This window comes from Rhinatrema bivittatum, chromosome 2, assembly GCF_901001135.1.
Source record: "Rhinatrema bivittatum chromosome 2, aRhiBiv1.1, whole genome shotgun sequence".
Taxonomy (NCBI): Eukaryota; Metazoa; Chordata; class Amphibia; order Gymnophiona; family Rhinatrematidae; genus Rhinatrema; species Rhinatrema bivittatum.
The window spans coordinates 450,642,866-450,657,651 of NC_042616.1; the positions used below are offsets into that span (position 1 = coordinate 450,642,866).

Sequence of the window (14,786 nt, forward strand, 5' to 3'; positions counted from 1 at the left end):
CAACAGCCAGAGGTGCGAACAGCACTGTACACATCAGTGAAGATCTGATGTGATTTGGAATGAGGAAATGTACACAAAGATGAGATTTGTACACTGTACTCTCAACCTAGCTTGATAGCAGCTAGGTAGAGAGTGCATCAAACTAGGTCGAGAGTACAATGTACAAATCTCATCTTTGTGTACATTTCCTCATTCCAAATCACATCAGATCTTCACTGATGTGTACTGTGCTGTTCGTACCTCTGCCTGTGCATGTAAAACTGCCCCCCAAAACCTAGGCCACCACCAAAACCTTACCCTGAGTTACTAGTTGCCCCTCTTAAAGTGGTATAAAAAGTTGACTAGTATGTGTGCCTCACCAGAGGCTCTCTTCTCCCTCTCCTGCCCAAAACGGGATTTACAATGTTTATCGCAAATCCCATTTTGGGCATAACGTGCAGCATAATGCCAGGAAAAAAAGTGTAGTTATTTCTGGCATGAAATCGTGCGATAGCGGGCGTTACGCTATTGCATGCAAAGTTAAACACCCCTCATTTTCATTAACTCTGCCCAAACTCCTCCCTTTTGATTACATTTTTAAAATTTGTGTATGCATGAGAACTAATTTTAATGGACAACAAATATTCACCAAATCCAATGTAAAACAGTGCATTAAGCCTAACACACTTTGTTATACAGGCTCCCAGGGAGGCAGTCGTTAACTTCCCAACACTGATGGCAGCAGTTCCTTCTTCTCAACTTTAAAGCTGGTTACTCCTCATTTACTACCAGGACAGCATACAGTTTACCGATCTCTATTGGAAGATGGTCCAAGCAGGGCAATGGTTTCCATTAGTGGAGTCCAACAAAAAGCACCCTTCCACCAAATCAATCAGTTCTTTCTAATCAACTTGCATACATAGAGGTCTTTGTAAGTACAATGGTCTGAATGCTTCTTGCCTGAGCAATCTCCTCATGTAGCTTTACCCATTTGTCTCCTGAGAGAACCAACCCACCACATCCTCCCATCCTGACTTTCCTTGACTGGGACCTCTTATCTAATGGTTCTGAACCCTGTCTTGGAGACTCACCTCATCAGTCCGGTTTTCAGGATATTTGAAATGAATATGCATGGAACAGATCTGCACACATTAGAAATGTGTTGCATGCAAGTTTAACTCATGCATTTTCATTGTGGCTATCCAGAAAAACAGACTGGTCAATGTACCTCCAGGGCTGGATTAGGAAATGCTGCTGTAATCCATATTCCCTGCAAATCAAACCCAGGACCTGGGTGACAGCATACAGAGTCAAGAACTTATTGACACATTCAAATACATGCACATAATTTGAAGGGAAGCAGAACATATGGGAAGCAGAACATATTTTTAATTCCTAAGATTTTAAATGTTTGTATCAAAATATTTACATTTAGTGTATACAATAATATATATCTTATTCCACTAAAGAATAAGCCAAGTTTTAAAGCAACAGCAAATATGAAATACAATTTACTTCTAAGGAGACTGTATGATCAAAAGAGAGAATGCATGTATACCATCCTCATGCAGTCACATGCTGTGCATCATACACTTTCACTGGAGACAGGGTAGAGACATAGAAGCAGCTGAAGCACATTAAGACAGACGTCACTGTACTGAACTGCACAAAAATGAGTTCTCCCCCCCCCCCCCCCCGATAACTACATGAAACCCAAAACCTCACCCTTGTGCTAACTATAGATACAAATTATTTCAATTATTATTACCATGATTATTATTCTACAAGCCAGGATAAATTTTAACTGTCTTTTCCCACTGGTATCTTAAGTATAAGATAATTTATGAAATGAATAAAGGAAACTGGCTGTGAGAGATCCCCAAGATGTGACAATACTGAAAGAAAGCTGTTGTTTAGGATTAAACATTCACACTAGTTTCCCTGCACAGCTGTCCCAGAAATTCTTTTCACGAAAAAAAAAAATAGAATGCCCTAGAGCAGTGCTTAATAATTATCACTTTTTGGGTGGGAACAGTTTACTCATGAGGGAATTCTGTGCCAAAATATTTAAGAAATTCTACACACAAAATCTATACATTTTGCAAAATTCTGCACATTTATTTGTCAAAATAACAGAGTATTTTTGTAATCATTGCCCTGCTGGTGGGGGGAGAGGATAGGACTGAGGGCAGTGGAGAGAGCGAGGAGAGGCCTGTCCCCCAAGATAAACAACCAAGTCTCAGTGGCCCCAACATAATACCCCCCAACAAAAATGATGACCAGGCCTCTCTTCTCGGCCCCCCTCCTCTTTCTTCCTGTCTCATCCCCTCCCCTCCAGCTTCCCACCTCTTCCTCCCGTCCTTCTTTTACTTCAATCCTTCCTCTCTTCGCTTATCCCCATCCCCTCTTGCCTGTGTCCTCTGCGCCATCCTCTCTCCTCAGCCTCCCCCCACTTCTCCCTCCAACATTGCTCTCTCTCCCCTGCCGCCACCTCCCTTCCCCCAATCCTCTCATTCATTCAGCTCCAGCAGTCCTTCCTGCAGGATCATGGAGCCTGCTGTTCATGCATACTTTCAGCTGCACGGGGCTGCTTCCTCTTCCCATGGCCTCGTGGAGCCAGCTCTTCACCGACCCTTGCTGCACTCCCACAGGTGCTGTGCTGTGGCTCCGTGTCAGAGGCCCTTCCCTCTTCTGATGAGCTTGCAGAGCCCGACTCTTCGCGCTGCCACAGGCCCACGCTGCGCAGAGTGGCGTTTCCTGTCCCGGCTCTTCAGAAGGCTCTCCTCTTCTGGCGGGGCCCACGCCGGAGCCCAGCTCTGTACCTTGCCGCGCTGTCACGAGCCCGCAGGCACCCTGCTTTTTGCCAGACCCTGGCTGCATGGAAAGACTCTGTGCAGGCGATGGTAAAATCTGCACCAGGGGTTAGCAGTTACTTAGCATCTGGGCTTGCACCACACAGTACACTCAGTTATTCAGATTACACCCCATCTAGTGCCCACTTTCACTAAAATAGTTTACACTTGAGAAGTAACTTTGATTTTTTTTTTTATTTTCAGTATGTTATAATCACAAGATGACAGGGCTGCGATGTCAGTATTCAGTGAGGCGATGGGTGGATACATTATTTGGGTAACTTTATCTGGACAACGTTAGACCAGTTATTTGTGTAGACTAACTTGTCTGGAAAGTGCTCAATATGGCGCTATCCAGCTAAATATTTTAGTCTTCCCTCCCCACACTTTTTACTCCCAGCCACTTTTTGCCCAGATAGCTTTGTGCGCACCAAAAATTGTGCGCACAAAGTTACTCGGACAGAGGGAGTGGTAGAATTTTTAAAGGGAAAGACTTATGCATGTAAATGTTATGGTTTGGAACCTGTGTGGAGTGTGGGAGAGGGTGGGGAAGTTTGGGAGCGAATGGGGAATGCAAGCTGTACTTGATCTCTGTGGTTGTCCTGGTGTGCATCAGAGTTCCATGTGCACCAATGTACTTACAATAAAATGATTTCAAATAAAAAAAAGTCATTTGTACCTGCTTAAATCTTCAGAATATCAACCTCTGTGTATTTTAAGAAAATGTTCCTGTTAGAGCTAAGTTGAGGGTTGTTGAATTTATATGGAAATGCAAGAGGGAACAGGAAACGTTTTGAAACCCATACTCGGACCTTTCGTAGTGATGAATCCAAACCAGTTGTAAGAGGTAAGAAGACTGAGGCTTTTTCCTGCATACTAGAGATTCACTGGGACAGCTCTAGGTTGCAAGTGGATTCTTGTTCAATAGAGAGGGGCTTTGTGAGACTTCCTGAGATGTGTGTGTGTGTTTACTGCCTCATTTCATGGCACAAATTGGTGCTAATAGAAAAAAATACAATGGCCTCCCTTCCAGAATCCTTTTGCCATCAGGAATAGATTTAATATTGGTGCTTGATGATTTGCAATTCATAATAAAGTATTCCAGTTTTTGATATATTTAGTTTGGTATGGTGGGGGGAGGTGCTTGCGTTTATTTTTTTACTTTATTTTTAAAAGGATGGAGGTGGTTGGGTGCTTACATAGACTTTTCTGGACTTTCTCACTCACATTCTGACTGAAAAAGATCACTCTGCACAGACTGATTTTTGCATATCCACTGGCTAATTGTTTTTGTTGAGCTCAGTTTTAACATTTTTTTGAAATACATCCCTATACATGAATTCAAAATTGCAACTGTGGACTAGATAACCTACACATCTGACAGTGCAATTACCTCCTCTACTTCACTTTTTCTTGTTATTATTAGTGAACACCTACTTCACAATTTTTTTTTAATTCGATAGTGTTTTAAATGAGTTATTGTTTATTTATTTTATAAGCCTAAAGCTGAAATCCTTATTTGGAATACAGCACAAAGCTAAGGCACGCAGTAGAGCTCTTGCCCTTTATATTCCTCAGCGCTTTTCTTCTCTTCATTTGTAAATTGCTCAGCACCAATATTAAAATATTGTTTTTTTTCTTTAATTACAAAAGAGTTTTGGAAGAAACCGCATCCCATTTCTGCAGTTGACATTGAAACAAGTGATATGCCGAGGCATTCCATGCAGCTTCTGATTGACAACACTGAGAAGAAAGGAAAGCACCGTGGCCACAAAAAAAAGAGTTAATACCCCAAGACTGCCAAAGCAGGGCTCTTCTGGCTGTTTGTTAGTTCCCACCAGGCTACACTGTCATCCTTATTACATCATCCCATGTATCTTTCTTCCTCACTGATTGACTCATTTCAGCTACAGATTTTTTTGTTTTTTTAAATTTGCATATGCAATCTTACATGGGGTCAGAGCGTCAACAGCAGAATATTACATGCCAGAGTAAATACAAAAAAACCCCCAAAAAAACAAAAACAGGCCGCACCGTTTCCCACATCACCGGGATGATAACCCACCACATAGCCCACAGTTCTATGAAAGGGGAAGACACTTGCTGGTAACACGCAGTTTTGATGATACATCAGAGCATTCCTTAAACACATGACTTGAGGAGAACCACCTCAAATGGGTCAGCTGTAGCTTTGACACAAGTGTCCTCTTTCCCTCGGTGTAGTAGAAGTAACAGCCATTTTTCCTTAGTGTTTTCTGCCTGTGCTTGACGAGGTTGTGGGATTTTGCCAAATTCTGTTTTCCATCTGAGAACCCCCCGTCGTTCCTGTGATTTCTTATTTCTTTCGGAGTACTAAGTACAGGATCCCTGTAATAAAGCTGAAGCAAAAGCAGATCCAAGCTAGGATAAAGCAGTAGCCATGATACGTGCTTTTGCCAAGTAGACTTTGGTGTGAAAATCGCGCCGTGTAGATTGAAACTCCAATCAGCACACATAGCCCTGTGGTGGGGGACAAGAGTGACAGGATTCACTTTAAGAAACATCACAGGGAAAGAGATGTTTCCTACTCTATAACAAATGTATAATTCTAATATAAGTTTACAGTACACCACCTCCCCATTTTGAAGGTTTCTCTCATAGAATCTATTTGACGCTGCCATAACGAAACACAAAAGAAGCTTTCATTCGTGGCAGTGATGAGACCAATGGACCTGGCTCTCCAGGGTCTTGCGATACCATTTTAACTTCCTCCAAGTACCTGGGAGCAAGTGGATTAATAATTGTCACCTCAGGTAAGAGACTATGTGTCCCTTATAATCTCTACTATACTTCCATTAGCTCCTTTTCATTATCCTCACCTATCGCTTCTCAGTCTGAAGGCTTAAGAATTTTCCTAGTTCCTCCCATTATAGGTTTGTATACTTGTATTTCTTCTCCTTAACAAATAAGTCTACAATTACCAGACTGCATTAGGGTGGGAGATAATTACTATAAAGCATCTTTATTCTCATTTACATAAATAAGTACATTGAGGATCTGAAACAACATTCTACGTTAGGAAAAGGTCTGAATTTCTTCTGACCTTTTAGGCAAATAAAAGTGAAACTTATGGGTTACAATTGTGTGTCGGGATGTTTAATAACAGCATGCAAAACAAGATTCTAAGCAGATCAGTGGTGGTTCTGTACGCAGAGGACCTGGACTGGATTCTGAAGTCCCTCAGTGGATGGATTTAGGGCCCGTGACTGCACGATTCCAGAGGGAACCCTAGTGCACAGCCCCTGGCCATGGACTCTTGCTGCAACGATTGTCCTGAGTGAGTAACGAGGGTTGTAAAATAGGGGGAAAACCCCCGGATTGTTGTGCATAAAGGACCGTAGCCTAATAGAGACCAATTCCAGTTGATCTGGAAGTCCAAAGTAGCAGGAAAAAGCTGTCAGACCAAAAAAAACCCCAAAACTAGCCAAAAAATGAACTTTTGGAACAGAAAAATGCAATCTCTGTTTGATACTCTTATAAATACTAGTCACAGTCTACAAACTTTAAAGCTGAGCTCTTCCGAACCCTTGTGGGGTAAGAGAAGATCAAGTAGATATTTAAGGCCTTACAACTTCAGGCAGATTGATGGAACTTACAGCAGAAGAGCATCAAACCTCCAGTGATGTAGAAGCGGCATCCTTTCTCCAGTGTAAAGAGCTGAGCAATGAACGCTGCCAGGGCAAAGACGGAGAAGATGATCGCAAGGATCATGAAGGCCTGTACCGCCTTGAGTGCACCTAAAGGGTAAACATTCCAAAGAAAGAAAGAGAAGGTTATTTGGAGCAATCACTGCAACATGAAAAAGAGATGGTTATAACGGGGGATCACTGCAAACTGAGAGAGAGAGTAAAAAATGAAGCATGTTAGCAATGTAACCATTAAGGGATGAGAGAGAAAAACAAACAACATAAGCGGCATTAACTGCAAAGAAGAAAAGAATCAATGTTATGCCCAAGAGCTGGAGAGGGAGAAGGAGTGTTCACATCAAAAGTGTAAAAGCGTTCATGCGCTCATTCACCATCGCCGGCAAGGGCTGCTGAAAGCCGCGCCTCGCATGGGGAGCGCCCGATCCGCCCCGGGCTGCTGAAGCCGCTCTCGCTCTCGCCGCCGGCTGCCCCCGGGAGGAGGGGAGAGAGGACTGGGGCTGCTCCAGAGACGAGTACCCATGGACGCGGCCAGGGCAGATGAGTGGGGGCTGGGGGAAAGTTTGCCCGATCCTGAAGCGTGGCTTTCCCGGTGCATTGGATTTTAGGTTGGGCAGGCAAGAGTTTAGATATGGAGGTTTAGAGGTTATGCTTGGAAACAATAGGTCCTTCCGTTTTCTGTGAACGATTTAGCATTCTGTGTCAAAGGTTTTTGCAAAAAAAAAAAAAAAAAATCAAAAAGTGATGATTTCTCACAAAATCATTCAAGAAACCAAAAAAATGTACATTTTTCATCCATAGAGGCTAATGTACTAAACAGCAACATTTTTGCTAAAGGGATTTTCACAATAAATAATGCAAAATGCCCCGAAATGTGCAAAAAAATGAAAAACTGTAGGAATTTTGGGGGTCAGTTTCAAAAAGGATTTAAACACTTAGAGATAGATTTTAGAAGCCTGATGCTCAACAAAATCAGGAGATTTGTACACAAGGCGGGCTGGCGCGCACCAACTAAATTTTAAAAGCATTTCAGGGTGGGGCCAAGAGATGTACATGCAAATACTTACGCGCCGGGGTCCATGCCCAGGTCTAGTACCATGTACATTTACTGCTGCTATGGAGGAGGTGTAAGTAAAAACAAAAAAAAAAAAACCCTAGCCTTACCTGAGGAGCTTTAAGGGTCTGGGGTAACTGTGGGGACGAACTGGTAAAACTGCCAATGGCATGGGCGTGTGCCCCTTTTAAAATTCCCTGACTTACGCAAATGGCTCAGGATTTGTGCACCTATTTAAAATCGGGCACATGTGCATGCCCAGGCTATTTTATAACATGCACATAAGTTATAAAATAGACGTGACCATGGACGAACACTGGCACAGATGCGCCAAATGTGCACCCTTGCACCGGTTTCAAGTATACCATCCCTAAACTGGATTTTACATATGTAAATGCACTTTACCCATGTAAGTGGGCTTTTGAACATTGCCACTTAGTGTGAGTAATGAAGAAAATACTTACCTAATAATTTCTTTTTCCTTAGTGTAGACAGATGGACTGCCAGCAGTTGGAGATAGAGCAAGCTGATGTCACAGTATATATATACTCCTGCAGTGACCCCAGCCTGCCATTATTCTCTTCAAAAGCAACTGTGGACATTAGGGATGTGAATCATGTGATCGATCATCTTAACGATCGATTTTGGCTGGGGGGGGAGGGAAATCTGATCGTCAAGGTTTTGTTTTGTTTTTTTTTAATCGTTTTTTTTTAATTTAAAAAAAAAAAAATTTTTTAATCGTTAAAAATCGTAAATCACTATGTCAGTGAGGGCAAAAGTAGCGCAGGCGCCATTTTGACTTTTGCCCTCACTATGTTGACATAGTGAGGGCAAAAGTAGCGCCGGCGCCATTTTGAATATTGGCAATATGGCCCATGTGCAGGAGGTCGCTCCCGGACCCCCGCTGGACTTTTGGCAAGTCTTGTGGGGGGTCAGGAGGCCCCCCAAGCTGGCCAAAAGTCCCTGGGGGTCCAGCTGGGGTCCGGGAGCGATCTCCTGCACTCGTGACGTCAGGTGTCAGGAACCAAAATGGCACCGGCGCTACCTTTGCCCTGTCATATGGTAAGGGCAAAGGGCCACCGGGGCCATTTCTAATAATGCAGCCGTGGCCCGAGAGCGGGAGATCATGCCGGGACACCCCCCCCCCCCCCCCACACTGGACCCCAGGTAATTTAAAACATTTTGGGGGGGTTCGGGAGGGTGGGGGATTTGTTTGAAAGGGTCGGGGTGGGTTTCAGGGTTGTTTTGGTGTGCCGGTTTTCCCCCCCCTCCCCCCCTCCCACGCCAGGACCCCCACACAGGATCCCAGGTAATTTAAAACATTTTGGGGGGGTTTGGGAGGGTGGGGGATTTGTTTGAATGGGTCGGGGTGGGTTTTAGGGTTGTTTTGGTGTGCCGGTTTTCCCGCCCTCCCCCTCCCCCGATTTACGATTTTTTGACGATAAATTGGGGGAATTGCTATTGTATCGCGGCTCTAACGATTTTTGATGATTTAAAATATATCTGATGATTGTTTTAAATCGTCAAAAAACGATTCACATCCCTAGTGGACATAGCAAAAAACTTGATTAAAAAAAGTCAATCATAACTGTACACAACCAGCAACAAACACTGAAAAGTAGGAACATAGGTACCCCAATCTATAAACTGGATGAACAGTTACCAGTAATCCTTGGGACCTGTATTCCCACAGGAGGACTATTGACACAATCATTTGGCAGACAAGGGTGGGAATCTGAGTCCATTTGTCTACACTAAGGAAAACAAAATTATTAGGTAAATAATTTCTCCATTTCATAGCATGAAGACAGATGGACTCAGGACAAGTGGGATGTACCAAAGCTACTCCCAACAGGAGGCTGTCCATGGTCCCGTCAACACCACACATGCAAAGGCTGCATCCTTCCAGGCCTGCACATCCAGACGATAAAACCTGGAAAAGGTGTGTAAGAAGGACCATGTCGCAGCTCAGCAGATATCGAGGGAGACAACATACCAACCTCTGCCCTTGACACCGCCTGAGCCCTAGTGGAATGAGCCCTAACCTGAGTAGGCAACGGATTCTCAGCATCCACATACGCGACCGTGACCCCCTCCTTAATCCAGCGAGCTATTGTATCCGGTGAAGCTGGTTCACCCTGCTCCCTTCCACCATGAAGGACAAACAGGCGATCCGACTTCCGGAAAGGTTCGGAAACCTCCAGATATCACAGAACAAGTCCCTTAACATCCAAGGAACACAGAAGGCAATACTCCTCTGACCTTATCCAAGGACAGCAAAGAAATGGACTGATTCAAAAGAAACTCTGAGACCACCTTAGGCAAGAAGGATGGAACAGTACGCAACTGCAATGCCCCTGGAGTCACCCGAAGGAACAGCTCCCAGCAAGACAAGGCCTGCAGCTCGGAAATGCAATGCGCAGAACACATAGGGGCGGATTTTCAGAGCCCTGCTCGCCTAAATCCGCCCAAAACCGGGCGGATTTAGGCGAGCAGGGCCCTGCGCGCCGGTGAGCCTATTTTACATAGGCCTACCGGCGCGCGCAGAGCCCCGGGACTCGCGTAAGTCCCGGGGTTCTCCGAGGGGGGCGTGTCAGGGGGCGGGCCCGGTCGTCGCGGCGTTTCGGGGGCGTGTCGGCAGCGTTTTGGGGGCGGGTACGGGGGCGTGGCTACGGCCCCGGGGCGGTCCGGGGGTGTGGCCGCGCCCTCCGTACCCGCCCCCAGGTCGCGGCCCGGCGCGCAAGAGGCCTGCTGGCGCGCGGGGATTTACGCCTCCCTCTGGGAGGCGTAAATCCCCCGACAAAGGTAAGGGGGGGGTTTAGACAGGGCCGGGCGGGTGGGTTAGGTAGGGGAAGGGAGGGGAAGGTGAGGGGAGGGCAAAGGAAAGTTCCCTCCGAGGCCGCTCCGATTTCGGAGCGGCCTTGGAGGGAACGGGGGTAGGCTGTGCGGCTCGGCGTGCGCCGGCTATACAAAATCCATAGCCTTGCGCGCGCCGATCCAGGTTTTTAGCAGATACGTGCGGCTCCGCGCGTATCTACTAAAATCCAGCGTACTTTTGTTTGCGCCTGGAGCGCAAACAAAAGTAGGCTATTCGCGCTCCTTTTAAAATCCGCCCCATAGCCACCAGGAACACTGTCTTCAAGGTCAATAACAGCAAGGAAAAGGCTGCACAGTGGTTGAAACATAGGGCCTGCTAAAAAATCCAGTACCAAGTTAAGACTCCACAAAGGAACCGGCAACTGCAAGGAAGTCCGAAGGTGCTTCACCTCTTCAAGAAACAAGCCACATCAGGATGGGACGATAAGGAGACACCATTTACTGTGACTCTGAAACATGTAAGAGCTGAAACCTAACCTTCAAGGAATTACGGGTCAATCCTTTAGTCAACTCATCCTGCAAAAAGTCCAGAATAAGCAGGATCTTAACGGAATGTGGAAGAAAACCGTGCTCCTTGCACCAGGCCTCAGACACTCTCTAAACCTGCACATATGCTAGAGAAGTGGAGAACTTCCGAGCACAGAGTAAAGTAGCAATCACAGCAGAAGAATATCCACGCTTCAACAGACAAGTCATCTCAAGGACCAAACCATAAATAAGAACAGAGTTGGATCCTCATGAAGAACCGGCCCCTGCTGCAACAGATCCATGTGCGGCAGAAGACAAAGGGGGGATTCTCTAGGAGGAGTCTCCGCAGATCCGTATACCATGGAGACTGGGCCAATGCAGAGCCACCAGGAGTACTAGCCCCCTGTGGATTTCGATTCTCCGAATGAGCATGCCCAGCAAGGGCCACGGAGAAAAGACATAAAGCAACTCATCTTCTGGCGAGACCTGTACGAAGACATTGATACCCAGGGACCATGGATTTCTCCTGCGACTGAAGAAGCGAGGAACCTTCTCATTGCGAGAAGTCGCCAGCAGGTCTAGGGACGGCAGGCCCCAGCGATCCACTATCATTCGAAATGCCTTGGTGGTCAACACCCATTTTCCATGGTCCAGACCCTCCCTACTGAGAAAGTCTGCGCTCACATTGTCCTTTCCTGCGATGTGGGAGGCCAAGGTCATCTATAGATGTCCATCCACCCGTTCCATAAGTTGGTCTATTTCCTGTGACAATTGCTGACTCTTGGTTCCTCCCTGGCAATTGATGTAGGCCCCCATCGTTGCATTGTCCGACATGTGGACTGCTCAACCCTGTAGTCTGTGGCTGAACTGTAAGCACAAACCTAGGCTTCCAGGCAATTGATGTTCCAAAGAGCCTCTTCAGCCGTCCAATGTCCCTGGGCCATCAGTTCCTGAAAGTGAGCTCCCCAACCCTGAAGACTCGCATCTGTTGTGACAACCAACCAGTTCAGGGAGGATAAGTACATGCCCCTTCTCAGATGAGCCTCTTGCAGCCACCTCTGGAAATGACAAAGATCTCCATTGGCAAGTGGAGGCAAACTGACTAGTCCTGAGACTGCAGCTTCCAACAAGACAGCAGTGAATGGTGAAGAAGATGCATATGCGCTCTCGCCCACGGCACCACTTTGAGAGTTGTCGCCATCAAACCAAGCACCCGTAGATAGCTCCATACTGTCTGGCGGCTAGTGTTCACCAACTGACACACCTGGGACATCAACTTTTGGATATGTTTGTCTGGTAGAAAAAACCTTGCCCAGCCTCGTGTCTAGACTGCTCTTGGCAGATTCAGCACCCAACCAAGCTCCTGCAGCAAGGAGATCACCTTGTTTGTCACCAGGCTGCTCTCTTCCAAAGACTTGGCTTGACTCAGCCAGTCATCCAAGTATGGGTGCACCAGGATCCCATCTCTTCTCAACCTCACTGCTACAACCACCATAACCTTGGAAAATGTTCTGGAGGTAGTGGCCAGACCAAAGGGCAGTGCCCGAAACTGATAATGGTGACCCAGCACCGCAAAGCGCAGAAAACGTTGGTGCTCCAAACAAATGGGAATATGAAGGTATGCCTCAGACAGATCCAGGGAGGTCAGAAATTCTCCCAAATGCACGGCCTTTATGACGGAGTGTAAGGTTTCCATGTGAAAATAGGTCACCGCAAATGACGGCTGACACTCTTGAGGTCCAGAATGGGACGAAAGGAACCTTCCTTCTTGGGCACAACAAAATTAATGAAATAGCACCCTGTATTTTCCTGCGAAGTAGGCACGGGAACCACAGACCTTAGACAAAGACAAAGGAGCCTTAGAAGCATAGACTCCACTGCCTGCTTCTTCTGTGGGGAGTGACAAGGAGACACCATGAACACGTCCCAAGGAATGCTGTGAAATTCCAGCACATAGCCTTCCCGTATCACTTCTAGGACCCATTGATCTGATGTGATCTTGACCTACCTCTGATAGAAGAGAGATAAGCGTCCCCCTATCTCCTCCTCCCGAAGGTGGGCCGGCAAACCTTCATTGGGAAGCTTGGGATGATCTGCCACCCAAGCCCACTCCTCTCTTGGACTGTCGGGGACAAAAGGACTAAGACCTACCAAACATCTGAGTCCTCTGACATGTTGAGTTTCTGTAGGGACGAAAACCCTTGGAACCCCTGAGACGATCCCGCATGGAAAATGGGCACTACAATTGTTTCTTAACCTCTGGTAACTGTGGAGTTGGAGATTCACCCCACTTACTGGCCAGCTTTTCCAACTCACTCCCAAACAAGAGTGAGACTTTAAAAGGCATTTTCATAAGATTAGCTTTGGAGGCTGCGTCAGCTGACCAATTTTGCAACCATAGCTGATGGCCACCACCATCAAAGCCACTCCTCTGGCCGAGGTACAGACTAAATCACAATCTGCATCTGCTAAATAGGTGACATTCACCCCCAATTCAGCCACCTCCTGAGTGAGAAGCAGACAAGAATGTGCCACAAGAGTGCAACAGGAAGCAATCACCACTGCATCTAAGATTCAATCCACCTATCAAGCACATCATTCAAGGCCGCTCCTTCCACAATGGGAATAATTGTTCGCTTAGAGACTGCACAGACAAGCACATCCACTTTGGGAAAATGCAAACGCTCTCTCACAGCTATATCCAGAGGATATAGGCCTTCCAATGTCAGACCTCCTATGAAATTTGCTTCCAGGGCATCCCATTCAAGATCAATCAATTATTGAATGGTGTCCATAACAGGAAAAAAGCAAGAGGCTTTATGCAAGGAAACCAAAATGGGATTCTTCTTTGGCTCTGTCATAGAATCTGCCCCAGGCACTCCCAGCATCTTCAAGGTCTGGGAAATCAGGGCCAGCAGTTCATCTCTATGAAAGAATCATAACATGTTTTGGTATAGTACCAAACCAGGAGGAATTTCTCCATCTTCCAAGGAATCAGGATCCACTTCATCATCTGTGCCATTTGGGTCCCTACCGGGATACCCATGGTGAATGAAGGCGTATCGTGGCGCTTAATTATGAGGTTGGAAGAGAGAGGGGCCACCAGCTGAGTGAAGCGGAGCACTGTGCCTGAACAAAGGCTTGTAAACCCTGTAAAAACTCCACTCAAGAAAAAGCAGCAGGATCCAGAGCAAGCCCAGAAAGTACTGGAGCGGGCCCAAGTGAACCGCCAACTCCTGCGGAGGAGCCAGTCAAGATGTACCAAGATCTGGTGCACTTCCTGCCAAAGCCGTAAGCAGACCATCATCAGAATGGGAGGATCCAGACTTAGCAAAATCTGAGGAAGACAACTCTCCCTGAGCATTCGAACAGCATTGATGCATGTTGGAAGACAGGTCAGACTGAGAAACCATAATACAACAGGCAACACAAAGAGAAAGGTGCTTTGTCTTCTTTTTTACTGGCATCCAAACGGCTTGCACTTAAAAAGGTTGCGTGCACAAAGTTTAGGTGCCTTGGAAATAAGCACAGCAAGGTGCATGTACTACTAGTGCGCCCAGCTGGAGCATATCACCACGCTCAAGAAAGTTGTGCACACAAAAGTCACGCCTAATGCGGCGTGCACAGCATGTGTGTAGAGCCAATGCACTGAGCACACCGAAGTCCTATAGAGGGCAGTAAAGCATGCACAGAAGCATGCAAAAATGCCGCCGTGGCCTACTACACAGTGTGCAGAGAAAAAGCCTTCTGTAGGGCCCAGCCCACAGGGGCTGCTCAACCCGCCAGGCTTCCCAGTTCCCCTATCCCCAATGGGAGCGGGAACGAATATCAGGACAGCGCACCAAGCACGGAGTCCAAAGGAAGGCCTAAAAA

General features: G+C 46.4%; 1 protein-coding gene across 1 annotated transcript in view; it reads right to left on the reverse strand.

The window, feature by feature from the left end:
• Positions 1–1,346: 1,346 nt before the first annotated feature.
• Positions 1,347–14,786, reverse strand: part of EMP1 (epithelial membrane protein 1) — a 66,049-nt gene continuing 52,609 nt past the window's right edge. Inside the window, exons 4-5 of the mRNA XM_029590347.1 lie at positions 6,467–6,607; positions 1,347–5,330 (exon numbers count right to left, since the gene is read on the reverse strand). Coding sequence (XP_029446207.1) covers positions 5,167–5,330; positions 6,467–6,607 — 305 coding nt within the window. The 3' untranslated portion in view covers positions 1,347–5,166. The remainder of the gene's footprint in view (positions 5,331–6,466; positions 6,608–14,786) is intronic.